Source organism: Centruroides vittatus, unplaced genomic scaffold, assembly GCF_030686945.1.
Source record: "Centruroides vittatus isolate TY-2023 unplaced genomic scaffold, ASM3068694v2 contig_3084, whole genome shotgun sequence".
Lineage (NCBI taxonomy): Eukaryota > Metazoa > Arthropoda > Arachnida > Scorpiones > Buthidae > Centruroides > Centruroides vittatus.
Window position 1 is genome coordinate 345521 of NW_027121983.1, and position 26447 is coordinate 371967.

Genomic DNA, 26447 nt, shown 5'->3' on the forward strand with positions numbered 1-26447 from the left:
TCACGGATAATGTTCTGAAAAATATATAAAAATTGACTTGGAAGCGTTACAGAATGCGAAACATAAAGGAAATGGATGGGAAAAAATCAGTAAAGAAGCTGACAGGAAACATTTAAAGCATCTTTATGTGGGATGAAAGTGAATTTATGAAAAAAAAAGAAAATCTTTTGTAGTATTGTAACTGGATACAGCGTGAGTAACTCTTCTATCGATTTACTTGCGGTTAGATAAATCATCATCACTCTTACTGAAAGCTTCTCTTTAGGGAAGTTGAAACACCGTTGAAACCTGTCTAAGCCGCCATCTCAGTTGAATATTCCTTATCCTTTCCTACAGGAGAATAAATAAGTTTCGGAATTTTTTTTTCGGATGATAACTAAAGCAAAATTAAGTTTTCGATAAGGACCACCCCCCAACAAAAATCACTTACACGACTTGTCACTAGCAGATATCGTTTTGTGATAAAGGAGATATTTATCTCGGATTTTTTTTTACTATTTTATTTATATTTCTAATTTTTACTGTATTATTTGGAAGGAGCGAAAATCTTTTTTTTAACATTGCACCGCCCAAATTCGCACTCTATCTGTAAATTCCTGTGAAGAGTAATGATGATTTTCGAAAGGTTTTAATTTGTATACGAATGATTATGGGTTCATATTGGGCGGAGAAGGCTTCTGTCTTAAAATATCCTTCGCCCAATATAAAATCACAGTCATTCTTGAGTATAACGAGCAAAAATTATTGTGTCATTGTTACAATGCCGGGTTGTAATTTATTTAATTTAAAATATACGCTCTCTATCTCACATTAGTGTTTGCCCCTGTACATCATGCTTTTCCTGATAACAACAGAGCCCTTTCATGGGGAAATATTTGAATTGAATCACGTGACTTCCGGTTTATACCGGAAGTTAGTATACAGTTATTCGGGCCTCCTGCATGCACTACTCCGCTCAGATGTACGCCACGTAACGGATATATTTGTCTTGGCCAAACATAGAACGTAATATGCCAAATGATTTAACTGGGTATTCCGCCCAAAGATAGTCATCATGTAAGTATATTTTGAGCGGAGTGTGGCATGGTTATACCAAAGTAACTAATGCGATACATTCCCAAAAGTTCGCATTATAAAAGCATATATTTTGGGCGGAGTATTGGATAATATTCTTAAGTATTCTTGCCCAAAACTGTGTGTTACACAAGTATATTTTGAGCGGAGTAGGGAGCGATATACCGAAGCAAGTAAAAAGTTTTTTAGCTACTCCGCCCGTAATCACGGATATATTTTTATCTGAAAGCTCTGAACTTTTATTTTTGGGGGATATTTTAAACAAATTTGAAGCATAAAATGCTGCAAAAACGGCCTTCGTGACTTATAAGATTAATTTTAAAACAGAGGAGGAGGAGGAGGAGGAGGAGGGAAGAGACAGAAAGAGAAATAAAGAGAGAGAGAAGCATTTTATGTGTTTAATTATTTGTTTGGCAGAATGTGAGGAAAATATCTCTGTGAAATCACGTGATGTATTCTCGCTACTGACTTTTTAAAGAGGTAGCGAGTCAGGTAACAGTATAAACGACATTTGTCACATTTTGGCAAGGAGCATGGATATTTTTATGACATAAAATTCTCGATTTTTTCTCCGCTTTTAAGTCACGTGATCGGCAAAAGATGTCCCCCTTTTTTCCTTCTCGTAAACGACGTGGGATTGACATATTTTCTAAAAATAGGATTTTTACCATTTCCTTAAAAGACAAAAGCTCGGAACAATTTTTTCTCTTATTCTCTCTTTTAAAAAGTACATTTACTGGATGCTAATATATATATACTTAAATAAAATAATTATTTCTTACGAATTTACTGTTTTAAAATATTCATGTATAAAACTACGAAAATACATTAAAAATCACATAATTACGTCACCTTTAAACCTTAACCAAGTGGCATGAGTTGTAGCCAGGGAACGTGCGGGACACGTGCCCTAGATGCCAGGTAAGAGGGCCTCGAAAGGAAGGATGTGTAAGGGGGATGTAGAGAACACGTATAGAACTGCAGAGACAAGTTACTGTTCTGTATTGATGCAAAAAGTTAGTTTACTTTGTCTTAACACACAGTTGTGTGTTCCATTTTATCATTTCCGACTGTAAATATGAATTGACCTTGCTTGTTTAATGTAATGGCAAATATTCTATAGTAGATATAGTGCGACCGGGTGTATTCAGAGAAAGTTAAAGGGGTTTATGCTTCATTAAACAAGAAAATATTATTTCTTTCTTGCGATTAATGCCGTATTATTTACATTTATTACATTGAAATGCAGATAAATGAAGTATACAAAGTTATTATAATACATGCTGTAAATGCAAAGCTGCCATGAAACGTTTTGTAAATGTTCCTGTAAATGCAAAGGTGCTGTGCAAAGACTATAAAGTTAATTTTAAATGTATGATTCATTCAAAGAAACCTTTAGAAATACGTCATATTTACACAGTTTTTAAACGTAACGCTGTGTGTTTAAGTATAATAAGGGAAAATTAATTAAGCTAAGTTATTTTTCCCTGCTTAGAAAGAAAAATCTTGTCACTAACAAAAAGCAAAGTTTTATTTTCCTTTTCTCAACTGTAATTGGGCTTAGTAATATTAAATACTTCATAAAACCATCTCTCCAAATTATATCTGTAATTCTACTTGTATTTTATTGAAAAAAACTAAAAAATACCGAATTTATGAGAATTAAAGACAAAAATTATAATAGAAAATCTTAATGGAATGATAGAAAATAAATTGCTTTCTTTACCAGAAAAACTTGTACGATTAATTGTATTTTTCGTTTAGTTTTAAAAACTATTGGAATATTTAGTGGAATTTGGAAAAAAAAAAGTTTGGTTTGTTTGTAAAGTTTGTTTTGGATCGATTTGCTAATTGCTAAAATTTTGAAAGTTATTTGACTTTAGTTTTCAGAGTTTTTTTCTTTTTCATTGCCAGAAAAGTTTTCTTTACTTGCAGAAAGATCTTTTTTTACTACGAGAAAGGTTGTTTTACCTTCAGAAAGGACTTTTTTACTTCCACAAAGGTCTTTTTCGCTACCAGAAAAGTTTTCTTTACTTACAAAAAGGTTTTTTTCACTACCAGAAAAATCTTTTTCACTACCAGAAAGGTTTTTTATCCTCCAGAAAAGTTTTCTATACTTCCAGAAAAGTCTTTTTCACTACCAGAACGGTTTTTTTAACCTCCAGAAAGATTTTCTTTACTTCCAGAAAGATCTTTTTCACTACCAGAAAGGTTTTTTTAACCCCCAGAAAGGTTTTCTTTACTTCCAGAAAAGTCTTTTTCACTACCAGAACGGTTTTTTTAACCTCCAGAAAGATTTTCTTTACTTCCAGAAAGATCTTTTTCACTACCAGAAAGGTTTTTTTAACCCCCAGAAAGGTTTTCTTTACTTCCAGAAAAGTCTTTTTCACTACCAGAACGGTTTTTTTAACCTCCAGAAAGATTTTCTTTACTTCCAGAAAGATCTTTTTCACTACCAGAAAGGTTTTTTTAACCCCCAGAAAGGTTTTCTTTACTTCCAGAAAAGTCTTTTTCACTACCAGAACGGTTTTTTTAACCTCCAGAAAGATTTTCTTTACTTCCAGAAAGATCTTTTTCACTACCAGAAAGGTTTTTTTAACCCCCAGAAAGGTTTTCTTTACTTCCAGAAAAGTCTTTTTCACTACCAGAACGGTTTTTTTAACCTCCAGAAAGATTTTCTTTACTTCCAGAAAGATCTTTTTCACTACCAGAAAGGTTTTTTTAACCCCCAGAAAGGTTTTCTTTACTTCCAGAAAAGTCTTTTTCACTACCAGAACGGTTTTTTTAACCTCCAGAAAGATTTTCTTTACTTCCAGAAAGATCTTTTTCACTACCAGAAAGGTTTTTTTAACCCCCAGAAAGGTTTTCTTTACTTCCAGAAAAGTCTTTTTCACTACCAGAACGGTTTTTTTAACCTCCAGAAAGATTTTCTTTACTTCCAGAAAGATCTTTTTCACTACCAGAAAGGTTTTTTTAACCCCCAGAAAGGTTTTCTTTACTTCCAGAAAAGTCTTTTTCACTACCAGAACGGTTTTTTTAACCTCCAGAAAGATTTTCTTTACTTCCAGAAAGATCTTTTTCACTACCAGAAAGGTTTTTTTAACCCCCAGAAAGGTTTTCTTTACTTCCAGAAAAGTCTTTTTCACTACCAGAACGGTTTTTTTAACCTCCAGAAAGATTTTCTTTACTTCCAGAAAGATCTTTTTCACTACCAGAAAGGTTTTTTTAACCCCCAGAAAGGTTTTCTTTACTTCCAGAAAAGTCTTTTTCACTACCAGAACGGTTTTTTTAACCTCCAGAAAGATTTTCTTTACTTCCAGAAAGATCTTTTTCACTACCAGAAAGGTTTTTTTAACCCCCAGAAAGGTTTTCTTTACTTCCAGAAAAGTCTTTTTCACTACCAGAACGGTTTTTTTAACCTCCAGAAAGATTCTTCTTTCACTTCCAGAAAGGTTTTTTTCATTGCCAGAAAGGTTTTTACTACAAGAAATCAATAGTGGTGAATAAATTATGTCATTCAAAAAATGCAAAAGGCATAATCTATTGGCCAGTATTGACATTTCTGACAGTAATAAATTTCACGAAAATTTTCTTTATATGCACTAGCGGACCGAAGTTAGATTAATCTATCTGATATTTTCATGCTGTTCACAGTTTCAAAGATAATCAAAATTCGAATTTACGAATTTTTCTGTACACTAAATTCAAATAACTTAATTAAATTTAACTATTCGTATAAATATTATAAAAGTGCACTGTAATTAGCTTACTGTAGAAACCTATCGCCTATTCTGAAACACATTCGACTGTTTTTTTTTTGGCATGTCAAAAATGGCTGCCAAAGTAGCATTGTTCAATCGCTTTCTATATACTAGCTCCCTAGCATAGAACGAACGGTCTCATTACGTAACGTCGACGTCACAATCTTTTGAAACAGAAGGAAAGTCAAGATTTCAGTTTGCTAGGGGTGATAGGGAGCCTAGTTTCTCCCCTGGTTTTGAGAAAATACACAGAGCCATGAGCGTTTGCAGAAAATTTTACAAGGTGAGAAAATCCCAGTTTTCTCCCTCTCATGACCACATGTTCTTTATTTAGCATTACGACGCATGATTCTCATTTAACATTCTAACACGCGAGTCGACATTTTTGTAGGTAGGGGCATGTATTGTACTTACTATTTTATTTCTATTTTAGTACATAAATTTATAAATATAGACCTATGTACTGTATTAATCAAATACTATTCAATAATAAGCCGACTGCTTCTGGTAACAGACCACTACACCAACGCATGATTATTATTGATATTACGCTATCGAGTTTATGACCCTTATTGTAAACAAATGGAGTTTATTCACTGTTATATACAAATTAAATTGCGAAGTTTATTGCCATTGTAGCAAATGTACGGCTATTTATTGTACTTATAAACAGTAAATGGTATACAATTACAGCTTTATCTTAAGGTTAAGGTTAAAAACTTAATGACTGTGCTATTAGAGTAGTGTGGAGATGAGTGGCTCTATTGACAAAAGTAGGACAAAATCATCACTTAGATTAATTTCTAACTATTTTCATTACACTTTTTAGTATCAATTACTTATTGTTTTCAATAGCAATAAGCAAGAGCTTCACAGTTATTTACAAGACCCGGTCTTTCTTTGTAACTAAATGAAATAAAAATCAAATAAGATCATCCATTACGTAGTCGCTACACCACAGTGGTACATGGATAAACATGCCTATCAATGGCCAAGTGGATAAAACTACTGAACACTATTCGTTGGTTCGAACCTCACTAACGGACTTGCTACATGGAGCTTTTCGGGTTTCTTTCACGTGTCTAACAGTTAAATAAGCGCCAGTTTCTCATAGGAAGTCCTTCCAGAAGACACCCCCTTGGCAGATCGTCCATGTTTTCTTGCCACATTCCATCAAACCAACGCAAACAGGGATGAATTTAATTTTTCACCTAATTCGATCCTCCAATATAGGTTCAAGTTACGCTACTAATTGTGTGCTACACATATTACACTAAAAATTAAAGACATTTGCTATAAATTCGTAACGTTACTAGCCATTAAACGGTCGCAGTAATTGTCATTTTTGTTTTTATTACTTTCTTCGATTGTATTAATTATTAAAGATTAAATATATATATTATTAAAAAGTTCGAGTTTGGTTCCTATAATTACTAAATTTCGCATTTAAAGATTGATAACACCATTTATGCCAGGAGCGAAATTTATTGATTACGTTAGCCTTTAATGTGAGAAATGTTCATGCTTTCCTAAGCTGATTTTTAGCATTTACATCAATTTAAAACTTTTAAATCGATGAAAATTTTTAAATTATGTATCTTAATACTTAATTTTTAATGAAAGATATTATCTCGGACGAATTTAACTGCAAAAAACCCTCTTATTAATTTTTCAAATTATCTTTTATTCCACGTTTAATCTCGTTTATAATTGCTAATTTTCGGCAAAAGTTTATACATTTTTAACATTCTACATTGTTTAAATTCGCGAATTTCTTCTTGTATTCGACTTTATTATGATAATTGCTTCGATAATTACTGCATGGTTACGTCTTCATTTCCTCGCTAACTACGTAACAGTACTTGTTGATAAGTATTGTTAGTAGTTCTCAGAAGAGTATTGTTGTTTGGATTCTCAAAATATTATTGTGTAACAATATTCAATGTGTTTACGTAATAATAATGTAAGAAACTACTTAACAATACTCATCGCAAAATATTGTTACTTAATTTTATTACGTAACATTTATAGTAATTGCGTAATAATACTTTGAAAATTACGTAATAATGCTTCATTGTAAAGTATACACAATAACTGGCGACGTATTATTACATAGTATCTTTAAAGTATTGTTACGTCATTAAATCATTATGTAATAATCGTAAAAGATAAATTTCAATTATTACGTCAATTTTTCTATTTACATTAATGGATTGTTTTCTTTTGCAGCAGTCTGTGAAAGAGCGCCATTCAACCAGGCGACAACAGTCCGTCCAAGGAAGAATATTACCAGTTCCAACAGATGTTGGGGTAGCTTCAAGCAGTTCGTGCCACTCACTCTCCAATCAATCTACGGAAGCGGATGGCTGCGAAACCAGTGCAGCATCCAGCATAAACGACCTGACCTTCGAGGCAGAACAACTAGAAAGGGCAGTACGTCACAACGACTTGTGTTACGTCAGAAGGATGCTAGAGTTACATCACGGACGATTCCCTGTGAATCTTCACGGGAGTCTACTAGATAAGTCTAGTTGCGAAACCAAGAGCCATTGCGTGAGCCAAGATGTGGATATACTGTTGAGGAAGAGTCAGACATTTCTCGATCGCCTGGACAGAAACGACAGCATTTCGACAGAACAAGAAACACCACCCATATTTGCCAATGCATTACATTTAGCTGTGGAGTACAACTCGCAGGACGTAGCGCGTTTGCTGCTCAAATATGGCGTGGATCCTAACGAATGTGGTGTAGGATGCAACGACATGTGGAGGAGGAGCAGCTACACCGGTCCCACGGAAGGAAGCCCCGCAGAAATTAAGGGTAGAAGGTTTAGCCAATTGCTCACTCCAGCCACGGCTCGACATTACACGGATGGGAGGAGCTCTCCCGTATTTCTTCCTAGACAATTAGTTCATATGAGGAGAGATATCGCTGATGATTTGCGCGTGGTATCGATAGCCCCAGACGGACGCCCTTTGACCTACGAAGAGGTTTATAGCAGAGACATACTCTATGCCTTACCGCCCTTGTTCCTAGCTGTAGTGCTCGGTAATCCCGGGATGGTGCACGTTTTATTAAAGTATAACTCCTCACCCAATTTCCAAGACAGGCACGGGGTAACGCCGTTACATCTGTCAGCTTGCGTGGAAAGGACACCGTGTTTAAGATTACTCTTGGAGAGCGGTGGGAGGTTACACATGAAAAATCATAAGGGCATTACACCCCACGACTTAGCCGATCAAAATCTTGCTCATTTGCAACAAGCGCTCATTGACGAAGCGGTGAATAGTTTCGTTTCTGATCCCATAAGTGACGATGACCCCTTAATGTTCGGAATCGGTTGTAAGCACACCCTCTTCAGAAGGTTTCAGGACAGCAAGTACCAGAGACATATGTCAAGGAAAAAGGACTACTTATCTGTAGACGAAGCTGCAAGGGGTTCTCCTGAAGGAGTCTCGTGTTCTTCCTATCACAGTTCCTTACACAGTCGCCATTCTAACAGAAGCATCCAAAGTGTGAACGTTTCACACGGCGAAGAAGATAAAAGTAATTCTGTAGAAAAGGTGAGTTTAAAAAAAACCACAATTTAATACTTTTATTCTATTTTTAGATTTATTAAAACTCATTTCTCTATACAAAATTAACCATCAAAGTATCATTACCGAAGAATTCTTCACGTGAAATTATTCTTTTCAGATACTCAGACATTAATTAACAGGAACAAGCAAACTTCTGATGGTTTCCTCTTTTTTATGTATATTTTTTAAATTTCTAAATTGCAAGCCAGAGTCATTAGAAGTAACATTAACTTCTGAACAAATTACTGAAGTTATATCTTCCTTTCAGAAATCTTAACGATTTCTATTTATTAAGAAGTTAAAGATATCTTCTGATCATTAAAACAATAATTTCTGATTTAATTACGATAAAATTTTATTGTTTTTAGAATATTTTTTAATTACATTCTTTCGTAGTTACGTGATCAATTGAAGAAGTTGAAATCTAATATAAGGGGGACGTAATTAAAGGTGTTCAGAGATCTCTGTAGAAAGAACTATTGAAAAAAGCTCAATCAACTTTGGTATTTCAATTGTTTTTGATATGCGGTTTCGATTTTCGGGAAAAACAATTTTTCTACTGTAAAATTCAGCCGCTAGGGCGAAATTCAGCACTGCTGTCCCCTTAATATTCAAATTTTCTCAATCTTTTTTACAGAGATCTGAACTCCTTCTCTATAATAATCTTGTTACATGAAAAACTGACCATTCTGTGCATTAAAACTTTGTTATCTTATACAGGTTAAAGCTTATGCCTCAACCTGCATATTTATACAGGTTGAGGCATAAGACTCATCCTGTATATTTACAGGGTGAAGCTTATGCTTGAAATTTTTATGTAACTACGAATATCAAGTTAAATAATTAAGAATTACACATTTATTAGAGAATATTTAACATATAAATGCTTCGTGAATTCGTAAAATATTAAATAATGTTATGAAAACATGAATAGAATCACGTGACGTCACTTAACAATGCAGTTTGTTTGCCGAAGTTTTGTATTGAACCGCACATTAAACGTGAATACTTGTTTTATTAAAAAATATATTATTCATCACCCCCGACGTGTTCTTCCTCTATGCAAATATTGCTTATAAATATCATATATACTGTAGAAACGTTTCATTATTTAAATAAAGTTACGGTACACCAATTCGTATAAGTTTAAATAATGTTACGAATCTCCTAAGGTGTAGATCGGGAGCCACATTTCTAGATAATGTAATATTATTTGGAGTGAGTAAAAGTATTATCAAATAAAAGAGAAAAAAACCAAAAAAATATTGAGAAAGAAAAAAAATACAGAAATTTTTAAAATTAAAGCTAGAAACGTGCGAATTTCTATGTATTTTTATGCTGGAAAATACGTTTAAAATACGGAAACGTTGGAATGTTTTTCACGTAAAGATGTAGGCAATAAATATTTAACGACTAGAAACATAAATTTTCTAAAACAATTCGAACGAGGTCGTCACACACGCGTGATCAGTTCAACAGGTTTTATAGCACACGAGTATATCTCTCGCTACTAAAGAAAATGCGAGCATCTTTCAATGCGCCGTTTAAAAGCGTGTGTTTTTAATATAACACTTAATGTTTTGCATGGATCATTAATGTGTCATACCCTATTTAATGTAATAAATCTTCTTTAAATCACTTTCTGGTTATATGCCAAAGTGGTTGAAAATTTATCATCATTACCAGATTGAGCGTATTAATAGGTACTAGTATAGGTACTTGTACTTATTTTAATAAATAAATAAAATTGTTAAAATACGTAAATTTTTTTAATCGGAGAAAAAGTAATTACAGAAACAAATAAGTAAATTGTTAAGGAAATTCTTAGAAATAATAAATTCTTATGGAAAATAAATTATCAGCAAACATATTGTTGGAAAAATTTTTCGTGATTTTTCAGGGAATTAATCGTCAGGGAAATTTTTGAAACAATTGAGAATGTCGTTAGGGAACATTTTGGGGAATGTTTCAGTGAATAAATCGTTAGGGAACAATTTAGGGAATTTTAATGACGAAATCGTTAGGGAAAAATTTGGGTAAATTTTAATGACTAAATCGTTAGGGAACATTTTGGGGAAATTTCAGTTAATAAATCGTTAGGGAACAATTTAGGGAATTTTAATGACGAAATCGTTAGGGAAAAATTTGGGTAAACATTAATGACTAAATCGTTAGGGAACATTTTGGGGAAATTTCAGTTAATAAATCGTTAGGGAACAATTTAGGAAAGTTACAGTGAATAAATCGTTAGGAAAATTTCGGATAAAATTTTAGGGAAAAAATTGTTAGGGAAATTTTGGGGAAAAGATTGTTAGAAAAATTTTTTGGTTGAAAATGTTAATGAAATTTTTAGGGAAGTTTTAAGGAATTTGTTAAATCGTTAGGGAAATTTTTGGAAGCTGATTGGAATGTCGTTAAGAAGATTTTAGGAAAAATAAATTGTTAATAAGGATTAAATAACGAAAAATAAGCAATAAACCGTTAAAAGATATAGACGATTTTTATGAAAGAAAAAATATATATGTTTATTTTATCATTTTCGAATAAACTTGGCACAAGATGTATATCGGTTGCAAGCAAATTTTTTTTTTGATCTCTTCTAAGAAAGGTGCAACAATCCAATATTAGTAATGCTTTTTTTATCCAAAGAAAAAGTGGTTTCTGAAGCTAGATCTTGTATTTTGCTAGAAGAAAACTAACTTTTTATATTTTATTTCATCTGTTTTGTTCGGTTACACCTTCATCTACTTATTCTGTATTCGTTTCTGCTATTTGTGCATCGAAACTTGTTTGGTTCTAGTAGAAAATTTAATTTTTTGAGAGCACTTTCAGAAATTTTCTCTGTGTGAATATTCGTAAATTTGTAAGAATATTTTCTCTGATAAAAGTCATTTTTATACAATAAATTTGCTGTTTGGGGGTATAAAAAAAGTTTATTTTCTTCGTTGAAATTTCTTGGAATTTTTGTTTTTGTTATGTCGTTATAATAGGTGATAACGTGGAGAATTTTGTATGTATCTATTGATAAATATGTGCATACACTGTTGATCCTGTCACCGATATGTACAGTACAGGGTATGCACTGTACGTATTGGTAAACATATGCAGAGACTAATAAAATCAGTAACGTTCATATTATTGTGCCATATTGTAAACGTGTGCATAAATAACATTCGTATGTAAGCTTAATCACAATAATGCATTATAAATATGTGCATACACACGATGGCGAGTATTATATTGTTAACACGCACATAGATAAGTTCTCGAACGAATGCGCTCAGTGAAGTACAACATCATATGCCGTATGCTGGCATATAAAAACAATTAGAAGTGAATGTGCATACACGACTGAACCTGCACACACGAAAGATTTTAATGCAATTAATTAAATTTCCTTATAAAAATGCGCATACAAAACAGATATTTTAAAATATAGGTTAAGGTTAATCGTTGTAAGCGAGTGCACGTTACAAAATGAAGATATAAGCGTTGAAGTATCCCCCCCGTTGTACTGAATTGTAAACACATGCATTCAAAACGAGATTGGAATTATGTTAAAACCGCATAAATATGCGCATAACAAACGATGGGGAGAAGAAAATTGTTAAAAATTAAGCTAAATAAATAACAGCTGGCCATTTTTTTAATGAATTGTTTTATCAATAACGAATACTTTGCTGGTTTCTTCGAGTGGGAAATGTCATGGTTCAGATCCTTTCCGTGTTTAGTGTAGGAGAGCTCCCACTCGGGCGACAAATATTCCTTATTGGCTGGCCAACCCACACTCTCTACAGGTAATTTTTACCTGTACAACTAGGGGAGAAAAAAAGGAAACAAAATTCACTAACATTTAATTCATTGCCTTACAGAGGTGAACACTAGCAGCGACTGCATTGTTGTCATGGTAACAGTTGGAAATCATCTTTTGCTGGTTTCTTCGACGATGAAATGTCACCTACAGCTCGACAGCTTTGCTCTCAACTCTCTTCAACCAGAAAATTACTACAATTTCTTCTTAGAAAGTTATTAGAGCCAACCTTCCAGCTATTGTTTATTTGTATCAGATTTTTTAAAAAAAACAACATGAATTTAACATGATATAAATAGGAATTTTTGAAGGTTCAATCTTGCATTTTTTGCCACAAATTTTTTTAATAGAGATTTTTCTGTGAAAGTGGGTGAAACTTTTTTGAAACTTCTCCCTTTGATCAATAAAATTAATGCACTCTAACGCTCCAACTAACTATGTGTTGATGCTGTAAATTAGTAACTTCTCCCTCCATTAGCTGTGTTTAGTTTATTATACTAATCTTCTGAAAATTTAATACTTTATATGTTAAGCGTTATTCATAAAAAATATTGTTTTTGTGTTTTGTAAATACGTTTACGTATATAGAGCATAAAATCGAGACGTGAACACTGTGAACGTGATTTAAAATGCGTTTATGAGTTAACTTAATCAATTAATCACAAGAATTAACTGAATCTTGAGCCACCCCATTTATGTTACGTGATACAGATGATTTTAGTGATTTTTTTAAAGTGTTTTAACATAAGTCAATGCGTTAAATTTGATTTTAAATTTTATTATTGATTAAATATTCATCAGATAAGAGCAAATAAAATCAAATCAAATATACGTCTGCGGCACTAGTTTCGGATTTCAAAAATAGTAACAAGATCTTTAACCTAATAAAGTAAACCTCCTAAAATATTTATCTAATCGCATGTTACGTGTAACGTTCGATTTTGCTATGGTTCAATATGTTTAAATAATCGATTTGTTTATTTTCTCTCCCTTTGCTGTTCCTTTTTTTAAAATCTGTATTTATTTTACCGTTTTCTAGTTATGAAATCACTTAAATGTGCTGGTAAATATAAAATTCGGTACTGCAAATTTGCTGTCAGTACCTTTTCCTGTGAAGGAAATATGCTAGAGACAGTTTATGTATGCAATTATGTATGTGTTGTACGCGTGTATTCATGTTAGAAGTCATTAAATCTACGTGGAAAATGATTACGTTATAACTAATAATGTATGCAGTTAATGAATCCTAAGGAAAATGTGTTTATGTTACTTTCGTATACGTGAAATCTAGTATATTTAGTGTGATATGTATGAAATACGGAATATACCAAAACACATTTACATATATAAATCTGCATATATGTCATATAAAGTAGAAATATATATACAGTACACAGACCTACAGACAGATAAACATTAAAATGAAAACCAGATTTAAAAGTTTAGTTTATTTTAACCTCCTATTGTTTACGAAGTGTCAAGGGAGAAATCATAAAGAGGAGTGAGGTGTCCAGGTTTGGTGTTAGCTTATATTTTTCGCAGGGTCCTAGTAAGTAACTATGAAAATTTTGATGTAGAATGGCCAAAGAGATTATGAGTTAAGAGGAGAGTGATGGTCATGGTAGACTGTAATTTCTGCATGATCTTAAAGAGTAACTATGAAAAATTCAGTGCAAAACAATCAGTGTTTATAGAACATGTTGACAGACAACAGACATATTATTATATATATATATTTGTCTGTTACATACATAAACACACACACGTATATAAGAAATATAAATGCATTAAAGCCTGAAATGTAGAATTCATAACAAATGCATAAAAAAACTGTCACAAAAAACAAAAAATAACATGTAATTACACATTACAGGATGGAGATTTACAGTTTTAATAAAGAAAATTGTCTTGTTTATACATCAGTTACGTGTTAAACGTTGCAACGTTCACATTAGTAACGAATAATTTAAATTTTACGTAATTATATTTTTTGAAAACTTTAAAAAAATCTGATATGTGATATATTACCTTAAAGTACTTTTAATAATTAATTTTAAGTTATATATAAACATCTAGAGATGTTTTTTTTTCGTATTAGAAACAGGGTGATTACAGTCACGTGTCACGCGGAGTATCGAAACGTGATGATATTAATCATTTGATGAAACAGCTGGAAGGATTTTAGTGTTCAGTTTCAAAATATTAAAATTTTAAAACATGTTTATTAATATTCTGAAGTATATTTCTGCATTTATTTTACTAAATTTTAGAATTAAAACTCCAAAAATTACATTCAAGAATGATTGTCGCTCTTGTGTTACATGAGTAACTTTATGTCATAAAGTAAGGATTACAATTAATTTATAATTTTAAATCGATTAATCATAATTAACTCTTAAGCAGCTTTAAATTATTTTTCATATTTAATGTAAATTTACACGGTTTCGTGAAGTTTTCCTGTCGTTATGTTGTTGCTGGTTCAATAGTGGCCGAGTGACTTCTGAACACCGGTTGAACCAGCGGGTTCGCACCTTTCGTAAGGTGCGAACCCGCTGGTCGTGCAGAATTTTTTCATGTGTTTAATTCCTAAATAAGGATAGTTTCCCGTAGAAAGTTCCATGTTGACACCCCTTCGAAGAGTGCCCAAGTGTTGCTTTACTTCTTTCCATCAATTTCTACTTACATTTCTGCAAACTAGAATCATGTTCTTGGATGGAGTTTTATGGAGGATGTTTGATTTATGACGTCATAGAAAGTTATTCACTTTCGAAGGAAATGCAAAGCACTTTCAGACATCTGGATTTCCACTAAAACACTCGAGAAATGTACGTGTGAGGGTGAATCGATACGTAAATATGAGCAATAAAACTGTACGTAAATAAAAGTAAGAAATAAAATATAAAAAAACAGCTCTATTTATTTATCGTTAGCTCCTGTTTTTCGACTTAAAATCTAAACTATTTTATTATTTTAACCGTTTTCTTATTGTCAATGTTCTCGTTTCTAGAATTGGTGTAATAAGTAATAAGAAAGAGAAATTTAAGGAATTCTTTTCAAATTCTTAGTTTTTCCTTAAAAAATTAACAAAAAAGTAAAAAAAAAAATTTGTTCATAATAGAAAATGAACACGGACTCCCTCTGTTTAAATTCCACAATTTCTATATACTTTGAAAATAAAAAATTGGAATATATCTTTATATAATACAGATATGATAATATTTAAAATGTATATTTTCAGAGCTCGCTGTAGAGAGAACTATAGGGCAAATCTCAACAAAATTTGCTATACACACTATTTTGTGTATGAGGTTTCAATTTCCGAAAACAAAAATGTACTTCAAAATTCAGCCACTAGGGCGAAATTTGGCGCTGCTGTCCCCTTAATGTGCATACTTCGTATGTTTTCAAACGCATTTCTGGAGTAAACAACGCAATTCGGTAATATTACTTCAATTACAGATGTGAAATGCAGAATTGCGCGATGAGGTAAATTGAGCACCATTACAAAACGTACGTAATATGCCCATTAAGTGGGCAACAGTGCCAAACTTCAACCTAGCTGCTGAGTTTTAAAATAAATTTTTTTTTCTGAAAAATCCTCTACCAAATTTGGTTGAGATTTGTCTAATAAGTCTTTTGCAAAGTGAACTAAACACCTACTTTTTAATTATGATCACCATTTATATGTTTTGCTTCGAGGGTTATCTTCCTCTTGTATGTTTGTTTTGTTTGTATACAGCAACACGACAAGTTGTCGATCTCCGGAGGGGGTGCCTTCCGAGAAGACTTTAATTCTTCCTTTTTAAATGGAGTTTTCAATTTTCCTACTTTAAATTGACAAAGCCAAAAGGAGAATCGAACCCGTACTCTCCCGGAAAATGCGCTATAATTCCTAGATGCTATGCAGTAAATGCTGTAAAATAATTTATATAATACAGTCGAACTTACAATAACGGAAATCCTCCACTACTATTTGTTTTAACAAAAATGCATACCAGATAACCCACCATGAACGACCATCTCTGAACAACTGTCATTTTTCTTTTGTATTTCTGTCAGTGGCCATTGTTTACAGGTTTAACATGTATAATATAGAAACAGAATATTGAGATAAATCTTTCTCCAGAAACAGTTGAAATAATCTATACAAAACGAAAATCGAATCCGGACTTTACTGGAATTGACTCTTTCATTTTCGTGCTTAAGAAATAACGATAAGCCACTGAATAAAGCAATTTTATACAGTATAGTTATATTTTATGTGAAAAATCTTACTTTATTGTATGATTTAGTGCAGTTTGGATAAAGATTTCGACATTCTCTTCCTTTATTAGCAACTCCAACCCTTTTTTTTTAATCGAGGGACTCTTTTCCTCCTGTGGACACCCAGAGAGACTTTTTCTACCCCTCTTGGGATTGGCCAGGTCCACAATGGAATGATCGAGTGGGGAGATCTGTCCTAGATATTTGGGATTCGACATATCAGGGTCATACCCCTCAAAATAACTACAGGGGGATTTTGACTTCTCGATCCCGGATCACACAGAGTGGTAGGCTGAACCTTAACCTCTTCAGCCATCCGGCCGGCTAGATGTCTTATACTATAATATAAAGAATATTGCACAAATATAGAAAAAATACATTAATTATTGAATGTATTCTGAAAATTTTCATTTTGTCTAAGTCTAACGCCATCTGTTGGCCTTGGACGAAACTTCACCCTGTATTTCAGTATAAATAGATGTAGAGGGTTAATTTCCTTACCTGTTAATAGTATAAACGTGGGGTTATGGGGTTTCGCCATAAATATAAATGTGCGAGTTTAATTTAATGAGGAACAATAAGTGTAATTGCATACAGTGTTATTCCTTTCCTATAGTCTGCCCTGTATATATGCAAGGAAAGGAGACTTGTTTATTTCATGAATAAAATAGAAAAAGAATTTATTTAGAATGTTATTTTAAAACAGAAAATCTTTTGTAACCTTCTGCACATTGTGTATAAATGTAATAAAAATTTCTTATTACATTATCATAAATAAACATATAAATTTATAGTTTACATTCATTGGAACTTTTCTCTTCTGTTGAATTTATTTCTGTTTTAATTTATTTATGATATAAATTTGAAGTTTTTGGAAGGTCAATAGAAATTTAAATTATTTTTTCTTTAACGCATAATTAATGTGTGAAAAAGATTTTCAGATATTTTGGCAATAATTTATTTTTAAAACTATTAATAAATCTTTCATATGTTTAATTATGTAAATCACTGTTAATTTCATGCTTAGACCTATCGTAATTTCAATTTACTTTAATATTTTATGATGATATATATTCAGTGTTTCGAAACTTTTAGAAAATCTTATAATAGATTTAAAATTTTAATAGCTTTTTGACAATAATTGTCAAATTTTCAGCAAGATACGTTACATTTTTCACGTAATAATTACAGTGTGATGCAGAGATTTCGGTTTACGGGAAAAATTACTTCAAAATTCAACCGTTAGAGCTAAATTTGGCTCTACTGTTCCCTTAATGTGCATATTACACACGCCTCTAACTAATTGTTAATTCAACATTGCACATTTTTTATTGAGAAAATTATTAAACTCTGTCATAACTTCTGAAATTCATTAGAAAACGGACGTAATACGCACATTAAAGGAGTGCATCGCCAATTTTTCCCTAGCGAATGAATTTTTGAAGTAAAAGTTTTTCCGATAATCGAAATCGCATATTCAGAAAAATATGTATAACAAGTTTGGTTAAGACATACCCAACAGGTCTTTATATGCAGCATACTGAAGAATATGATCATTCTGTATTGATGAGCGACATATAGAATACCACCCTATAGAACTACTGATGTGAATAATCAGTTATTCACATCAGTACAATCAGTACATATATAGATTGATCCCGTGTATTAATCTAATCGAATAACTGTGGAATTACTGATTATCTCTAAGGATACGCTACTCTCCTATGAAACATCCTATAGTAGTACTGATAATCCCTACTGACTCTACAGAGAACTTAAAGAATGTCATCCGTATTAATCATAGAGAATAACTATAAAATAAAATGTAGGAACACTGATCATCCATGTTAGTTCATTAAATCATACCAGGGATCAAATTTCTTGAAACTCCCTCGTATATTAACTTTCATATACTTTGGTATTCTACACAAACATATATATTTAATATTAATGTTTGGAAAATTTTAGGAAAATTTTAGGGAAAAATTTGGGAAATTGTTAATAAAAATCGTTGAGTCGTTAGGGAAAATTTTAGGGAATTGTTAAGGAAAATCGTCGAATTGTTAGGGAAAATTTGGGAAATTATTGAGAATCGTTAGGGAAAATTTTTGGGGAATTTTTTAGAGAAATCGTTAAATCATTATAAAAAAATTTGGAGAATAAACTTTTAGGGAAAATTTTTGGGGATTAAATTGTTAAGAAAATTTTTGAAACTTGGTTGTAAGATATTATTAAGGGAAATTTTTGAGGAATTTTTAGGGAAAATACACAAAACTTTATTGTATATTATAGAATTTATTTAGTATGCAAGTATAACATCACCCACCATATAGATACAATGAAATGAAACTGAAACAACTTTTAAAAGTAATTTATTCTGACATTTGAGAAAATATTATTCCTTAACTTTCATATTTGTTAAGGCAAAAAAAAAAAAAAAAAAAAATGTTATTGTTGAACGTAGTTGATAACATCCACGAATATTGATGTCGAGTAATAAACATGTTTCTTTGTTGTGTAAAGTATTTACGGTGATGATCCAATTCGTTTCTATTTTATGTTAAATGTAAAATATTCATGTTGCTTACACATTTGAAAACAGAAATTTCTTTCAAATGTAATTTTTATTCAATTTTGAATATTTCGAAATCCAGAATTTCTTTCGGTTGTCGCTTTCGTACATTGTTTCTATGGTAGAAGACAGCTGAAAAATTTAATCTTTTCCCTTGTTTATAGAAATTAAACAATTTATCATTTGTAATTTGAGTTTTATTGGAATTTTTCATGTGTAACTTAATGCCAAGTTTTTCAATAAGTAAAATTCCTACTTTCACTTTCTCGGTCGTTACACGTAACAGAGGGGAATTATTGCAATCGGTCAAAAAATGACCTTGTGAACATTGGCACCAAATTCTCTCCGTGAGAATAATTTACTTGGTGCCTATTTTTCTTCGTGATCATTATCTAAATAGGGGCCAGTTTACCAAAGAATCACTTAACCTCGGCAAAACGCCCACCTGTTGCCTTGCACCGAAAATCCAATCCAATCATCTATATGCTCCTTGATGGCCGAGCGGATAATCCAATGAACACTAGTCGTGGGTTCGAACCTCGTCAACAGACTGGCCACATGCAGTTTACCAGGTTTCCTTCACGCGTCTAACACATAAACAGAGGTCAACCTGTGGGTTGACCTCTGTTATATCGATGTATTACGTTGCCTTACCCTATCAAACGTACCAATCAATTTCTTTTTAATCAGCCGTGTACTAAACTTAAAAAAAAGAAAAAAAACATGAAGTAATGTGATACTTCACCAACGTCATCTCGCCATTTTACAGAAGAAAACAGGAAAAAAGAAATATAAACTCATTGTATAAAAATCAATTACGATTGCTTTGTTTTTTTTACTTCTTTATAGAAAATAAAACCTACCAGAACATAATAATAATAATAATATTAAAAAAATCAAAATCTTTATTTCTTTATATTGTATTTTATCGAGAATAAAATAAAATATTAAATATATATATTTTCTATGTAAACCTGTATATGACGGACAGCCGGTTTGTAATTTATTGAAAATCTGCAAATTACCCGAATGTTTCGTCATTTATAATTAAGTAACTCATAAAAGGAAATATTCGTAACAGAATATTATATAAATAATTAAATAAAAATCTATTTATTTATTTATAATAACATCACATTAATTAATATCTTAATCATATTATAATTTTAACAGAAAATCAAATATTCTAATTAATTCTTTTCGTAAATATATATTTGAAAATTAAAAAAATATATTAAATTTTGTTTTCTGCTTATTAAAATATAAAGGGTAGACCAAATTTCTGTTAACCGATAGGAAGAGATTAAATACGTATTTAATAACTGAAATAAAGTCAAATCTCTAACAACGGCCACCTTTAAACGGCGGACATTATTAGGAATGTCTCATTCTTTAATGCGTAAAATATAACCTAAAAACCACGTCCACATCGGAACGACGGCCATTTTTTTTTTTTTTTTTTTTATGTGTTCTTGACAGTGTCCGTTGTTCGGAGGTTTGACTGTATGTATTTTAATTTTATTAGTTTTTCTTTTAAATAAATTATATTTATAGCCTCATATATCAGTACGTGTAAACATTAATGTCAGAATAAATTAGCAAAATCAATAATTATCATTTATCTTTTATTTATTTTTATATTAAATAGAAATTTATTCTTTAAAAAATAAAATATATAAATTATATATTTATTAATGTAGGAATACTAAAAAACTTGTTTAAAAATGACAATAAATCCGCTGAACAACGGCCAATGACGGTAGCATATAACAACCGTCGTTCGGAGACGTCCGTTGTTTGGAGTTTATTTATGCGCCTTTCAGAAAGGAACGTTTCTGAAAAACATAACCGCCTTTAGAGGTGTCCGTTATTGGAGGTTCGAGTGTAGAAATATAATTCATAATTTACATTGCAATCATTGCTATATGTTTTTAGTAGTATATAATTAAGCCGCAACGAACTTTGATTAGCAGTTAAAGAACCTTTACTCTTCTTAATTGTATAACTTAACTGAGATAAAGGAATATCTAATAAGGAATTTAATTCAATTAGTAAAATTATAATCATCCATGTTGGAATCTATAGTGAAGAATCTCGAATTTAAGCCTGTAGCGACGGACAGACAAAAGGATCTTTTACGTAAACCACTTGAGATATTGATAAGTAATAATTAACAGCATAATACATACAAACAATGGAGTCTTTACGTTCTACAAAAGAACTTTCCTCTTTGATGTGCCTCGTGTTATACGATTTACAATTGCTACAGATGCTTCAGGTTTAAGGAGATTTCTTAAAAGTTACCTTCCACATTCCCCCCCCTTCACTGACTAGAAGGTTTGTGAAAATTATTACTTCTAAATAAAAGAAAATTAAATATATTTCCATCTTTAAGTAATTTACACAATAAAAACTAAATAAATTGTAATTTACAAGACCCTATAGTTTATTGCAAGGCCAACCAGAATCTGAATGCATTCAACTAGTGAAGACAAGATTGTTGTGTCGTGGGTTCGCGCCTCATCAACGAACTGGCCACCGGGTCTTCTTTACATGTCTAACTTCTTAATAGAGGACAGTTTTCCATACTTCCCGGTCGTCTTCTCGTGTCTAACACCTAAATAGAGGATAGTTTTGCGTAGATGGTCTTTCCAGTGGGAATCCCCGGGGAAATCGCATGTAGAGATAATTGTGTATGTACTGTACGTATATACACGATAAGTGTGTAGTACATTTAAACGAACTCTGATATATTTAAGCACAAAAACTAACCAGTTTTATCAGTTATTAAACTAATCGTACATCGGTTAACTTGTGGGCTACTTACTTCAGTAAAACCTGTTCAAAACGGAACTTTAATAAAACCTGAACAGGAAGAATTCCTCGGAACACAGCTGTGAGTAAAGGAAACCTGCGAATCCAGTTTACACAGGTTTTACTATATAGTTATGAAACTCGTTAATATTATATTAACGAAATTATTACAGAATCAAACCTCTGAATAACTGCCACCTAGGCAGCGTAAAAAGTGGCCGTTGTTGGGAGGTTATTATGCTTTTCCCTCAACTTTTACGCAACAGAAACAGCCTCCGTTTAATGCTGGCCGCTGTTAGGAGGTGGCCTAATTTATTTTTATAAATTAACTTGTAAATTCCTCCATTAACAGTTTACAGTTTTTTAATATATAATTTTAAAATCTATTTTTATTTTTTAAATAGATTTTATTTCATTTATATGAAGATAAAAATGTATGTAAGATGTTCTTGAGCATCTTAATTCACTTCTTACGGTACATTAACCTTAATAAGTAGTGAAATTTTCTTGAATAATATTAAATTAATGTCAGTTAGAATTTCAATACTTTTAAGGCTTGTAAAAATTTAATTGGATATTTTTTTTTTCACTTGTTGACTTTAAAAACTTAAATAAAAATTTCAACTGACATTTCGGATTAATTAAAATATCTGTAAGCAATTATCAACAATACTTTCAATTTTTTAAAATGCGAATTAAGTTTCTAAAAATAAATTAAATTAAACCGGTTAATATTACAACTTTTTTAATGATTACGGTAAAACCTGTCGAAGAAGGAACCTTAATAAAACGGACACCTGCCTAAACGGGAAAATTTCTGCATAAACACAGTGGTTTTCTGTGTTAAAAAGAAAAAAAAAACTTTTTAAAACGGAAATCGGCTGAACCGGTGAAATATTCCGTACGGTTTACACAAGTTTTACTGTGTATTTTATTTAATTTTAAGTCTGGATATTAAAAATAATTTATTAAAATTTCCGGTAATCGTTATTAACGTACCCCGATTTAATGCAACAACATTTACGAAATGCAGAAGATCTATCTGTAAAAGACAAAACTAGTACCAAAAGTTGCCACTGAGGCAGTTTGGGCGCTGTAAACAACGAACATTTTACTTGTACAGGATAAGGTATACGGATACTGTTTAATATAGTTCTAATTCTAAAAATGTGAAACCTGTAGACAATGGACACTGTGTTCGACGAGTTTAATTGATCTTCTGTTATGCTTCTCATATGCAGTGTGACAGAATCTTTCAAGACTTGCCCTTAATAAACCACACTTTTTAAGTGTACTCACAAATAAAAACGACCTTTACGTTGCATACAGCGCCAAAATGTCCACAGTGGCGGGATTAAGTACTAACAATTTTTTATACAAATATCTCTCACGTGTCTTGAAATATCCCATTACTAAATTTGGTTCCATTTATACTGCTAAATATCATTTTAGATCGTTGAATAGAAGTATTTTTTATTATAATTAACGGGTATGTTATATTTACATTAAAAAATACCTTAAAATAATTTTCAAAATTTAATAATTAAACTAATATTACATTAAATATATCATTTTAAATCATATTTCTACAAATTTAGGGAAATATTTACATAATAATATTTAAAAATGTAGCAAAATAAACTCTAAATAAATAATTTATTTGTTAAATATTAATTTAAATTCTTTAATAACACCATATTGTCCCGAATTAACTTTAATTTCTTAAAAATTTCCATAAATTTAATTATTTTTTATTCGTAAAGAAGTATTGTTGTAACGGAGTAATTTCTTTTTCAGAATTTCTGAAATTACTCCGTTACAACAATACTTTTTCTCGTTAATTGCGTAATAGACGAATTTAGTTAAATATAATTAAATAACGCACTTAATTGCGTTTTTATTTCACGAAATTGATTAATAAGATAACGATATTTAACGCATTGTTACAACGGATTAAATAAATGAAAAAAGTGTATTGAGGGGAAGCAAAGGGTTATTTTAGATAAAAATACAGCAAAATAAACATGATATTTAAATCGCGTTTTATGTAAATCATTTTTTAATGGTTTATTGATGGAGAAAAAGAATAATTTAAAAGGAAAAAAATAACACGAGACAGAGTAGAGTTGTGGTGACAATTTACAAGAAGGCATTTAAAAATACATTAGCGTAAAAATTTCTCATCAGACACTTAAAAGATGCACTTAATTTTCTCAAAAGGTCTTTAGCGATATTGAACGTGTATATATATATATATATATACATAAAAAGTTGTTTATCCTTATTAAAATATCGATCTGTGTATATACATTTTGAATCAATATTGGATAAATCATTATTCCAATGTCAAATTATCGTTATTCTCTATAATTGAGAGGAGTCTTTCCTGAATGAGTTTTATTCATTCTACCAGAAACCCATAGAAAACTAGAAATGTTGTTATTTAAAACTCGAGTAAGGTTTCTGTGTTTGACAATTGAACAAAGACATTTATAACTAGGAAGTTTCATCATTTTCATTCTACTTGTTGATCTATACTGTAATGAGTTTTCTAGGAGGGGAAGGGGAAAAAATTCCTCTAAAAATAGAATTTCTAATAATACTCTCCTCATAACTTTTCTAAATTTTACATAATATTCTATGAAGATTAATCATAACTTTCGCGTAGGAAACGAGAGGTTATTTATTGTGACGTCATCACAATATGCCGGGCTACAAATTTTAATCGTGTTTTAATTTCTTTAAAAATCTCGTGACTTCCGGTCCAATCCGAAAGTTTGTATGTAGATAATCGTTGTCTCCCGCGTCTAAGCTTTTCGATTTTAGTGGTCTTTTGCCCCTGTACATCATATATCTCCCTATAACAATCGATTCACTGTGTGGAGAAAATTTTGAATGTCAAATCACGTAACTTCCTGTCCCAACTAAAAGTTCGTGTATAATTTAAAAGGCCCTTAGGTTTTAATATCTAAATTCGATTTTCATCTATCTAACTAACTCCGTTCTCGAGATTAACGGACAGGAAGACAGACAATCAGATAGTCGAACGATTAGACGGACAGACGGACAGACAAACGACAAAGTGGGAACGTATAGGTCTGTAATTTGAATATTGCAATTTAACAAGGTAACATTTCTGATCTAAATATGTATATATATATTATTTTAGTCAATTTTCTGCTCTACTTGAATGTGATGCAGTGAAAATGGATTTACAGAAACTATTATGATTTTTATTAAAATATATATATATATATATATGAATAAAATACTCTGAATAAGCAATATTCTTATCTGATTCAGTTTGAAAAGGATGGAATTTCAATTTTCAATTTTCACATTGTCGAAGAATATTAAAGTGATAAGATGATAGGAGGACGAGCACAGCAGTGAAAAAAATTCATTATTTGCTGTGTTATGAGACTATATGGAGTTAATAGCTCTGGGATAGAGGATGCATTCATTTATACAGCACTTAAAATATATTTTTGAAGTCTTCTATCTGAAAATATATCTATTATATATAATTCTTGTACGTATAGCCTCAGGGTCGTTGATGAGGGGGAAGCTGGGTGTTTTTCTCGTGATAGTAGTGGTTAATTTGATCTTTAAGGCTGCTTTTTCTTAATAAAGAAACCTTCTACGCATTTAATTTGTTCAAGGCAATAGTAAAAAGAGTCCCTCTAATCCCTAGCCCTATACGAGCTCTCTATAGCCTCTTATACTGTATAATACATGTTAATAAGGCGAGATGATGCGCATTTTAAGTAGAAGGGTATTCTTGCATAATATCGAGAATTGTGACGCCAGAGACAAACTTTTTTTTGACAATTACATTATTGAAAAGCATTTCACCAACTTCGCTGTACTATTGAGTACACGTTTAGAAGCTGTTAGGTGTGCTTTTGTCTAAGTCAAGCAGTAATTTCTTTTGTAGTTATCGAAGAAAAAGGACAAAGTAAAGGGCAAAGTAAAAGGTAAAGTATAAAAGAAAAAGTAAAAGGGGAAATAAAGGGCACGGTGAAATAGGCCAAGTAAAAAAGGTCGAAGTAAACAGCGATGTAAAAAGGGCTATCCTATTGCTGAGTCCCATTTCATTTCTAAGTCAATGGTTTTCTATGTGATATTACCTGAAATCTATCGCATGTCAATCAATATCTACCATTTATATCGTCATTTTATTATATCTAAAACATCTTTTATTTAAATTTTAATCGATTTTATAAACTATAAAAGAGACTAGCCGCATAGAATGCTTCAGATTGAGCTTTCAGGATGCGCATATAAATTTTTAATACTCTTCTCTAGAAAACATGGCTATAATTACAATTCGAATATCATTAATTTAAAAGTTTAATATTTTTTACGATTAAATACTTAATAATTATCTCGTAAGATAACTATAACCGTCAATATAATGCTTTAATTTCATTAGTTTAACTGAAAATGTATACGTTTAGAAAATTAGCGTAACGTAATATTTATTTAATTACTAGTTTTAAGTGTATTATTTAAATAAAACAACATCATTACATCTCCTTCACTGTAACAAAAACTATTTAATTATAGTTAA

The 26447-nt window shown here is 31.3% G+C and overlaps 1 protein-coding gene across 1 annotated transcript in view; it reads left to right on the forward strand.

Annotated features, from left to right (window-relative positions):
• The window catches only part of LOC136973083 (1-phosphatidylinositol 4,5-bisphosphate phosphodiesterase epsilon-1-like), a 121392-nt gene that overhangs the window by 53413 nt on the left and 41532 nt on the right, over positions 1–26447 (forward strand). Inside the window, 1 exon segment of the mRNA XM_067267772.1 lies at positions 7065–8399. Within this exon segment, the coding sequence (XP_067123873.1) occupies positions 7065–8399 (1335 nt within the window).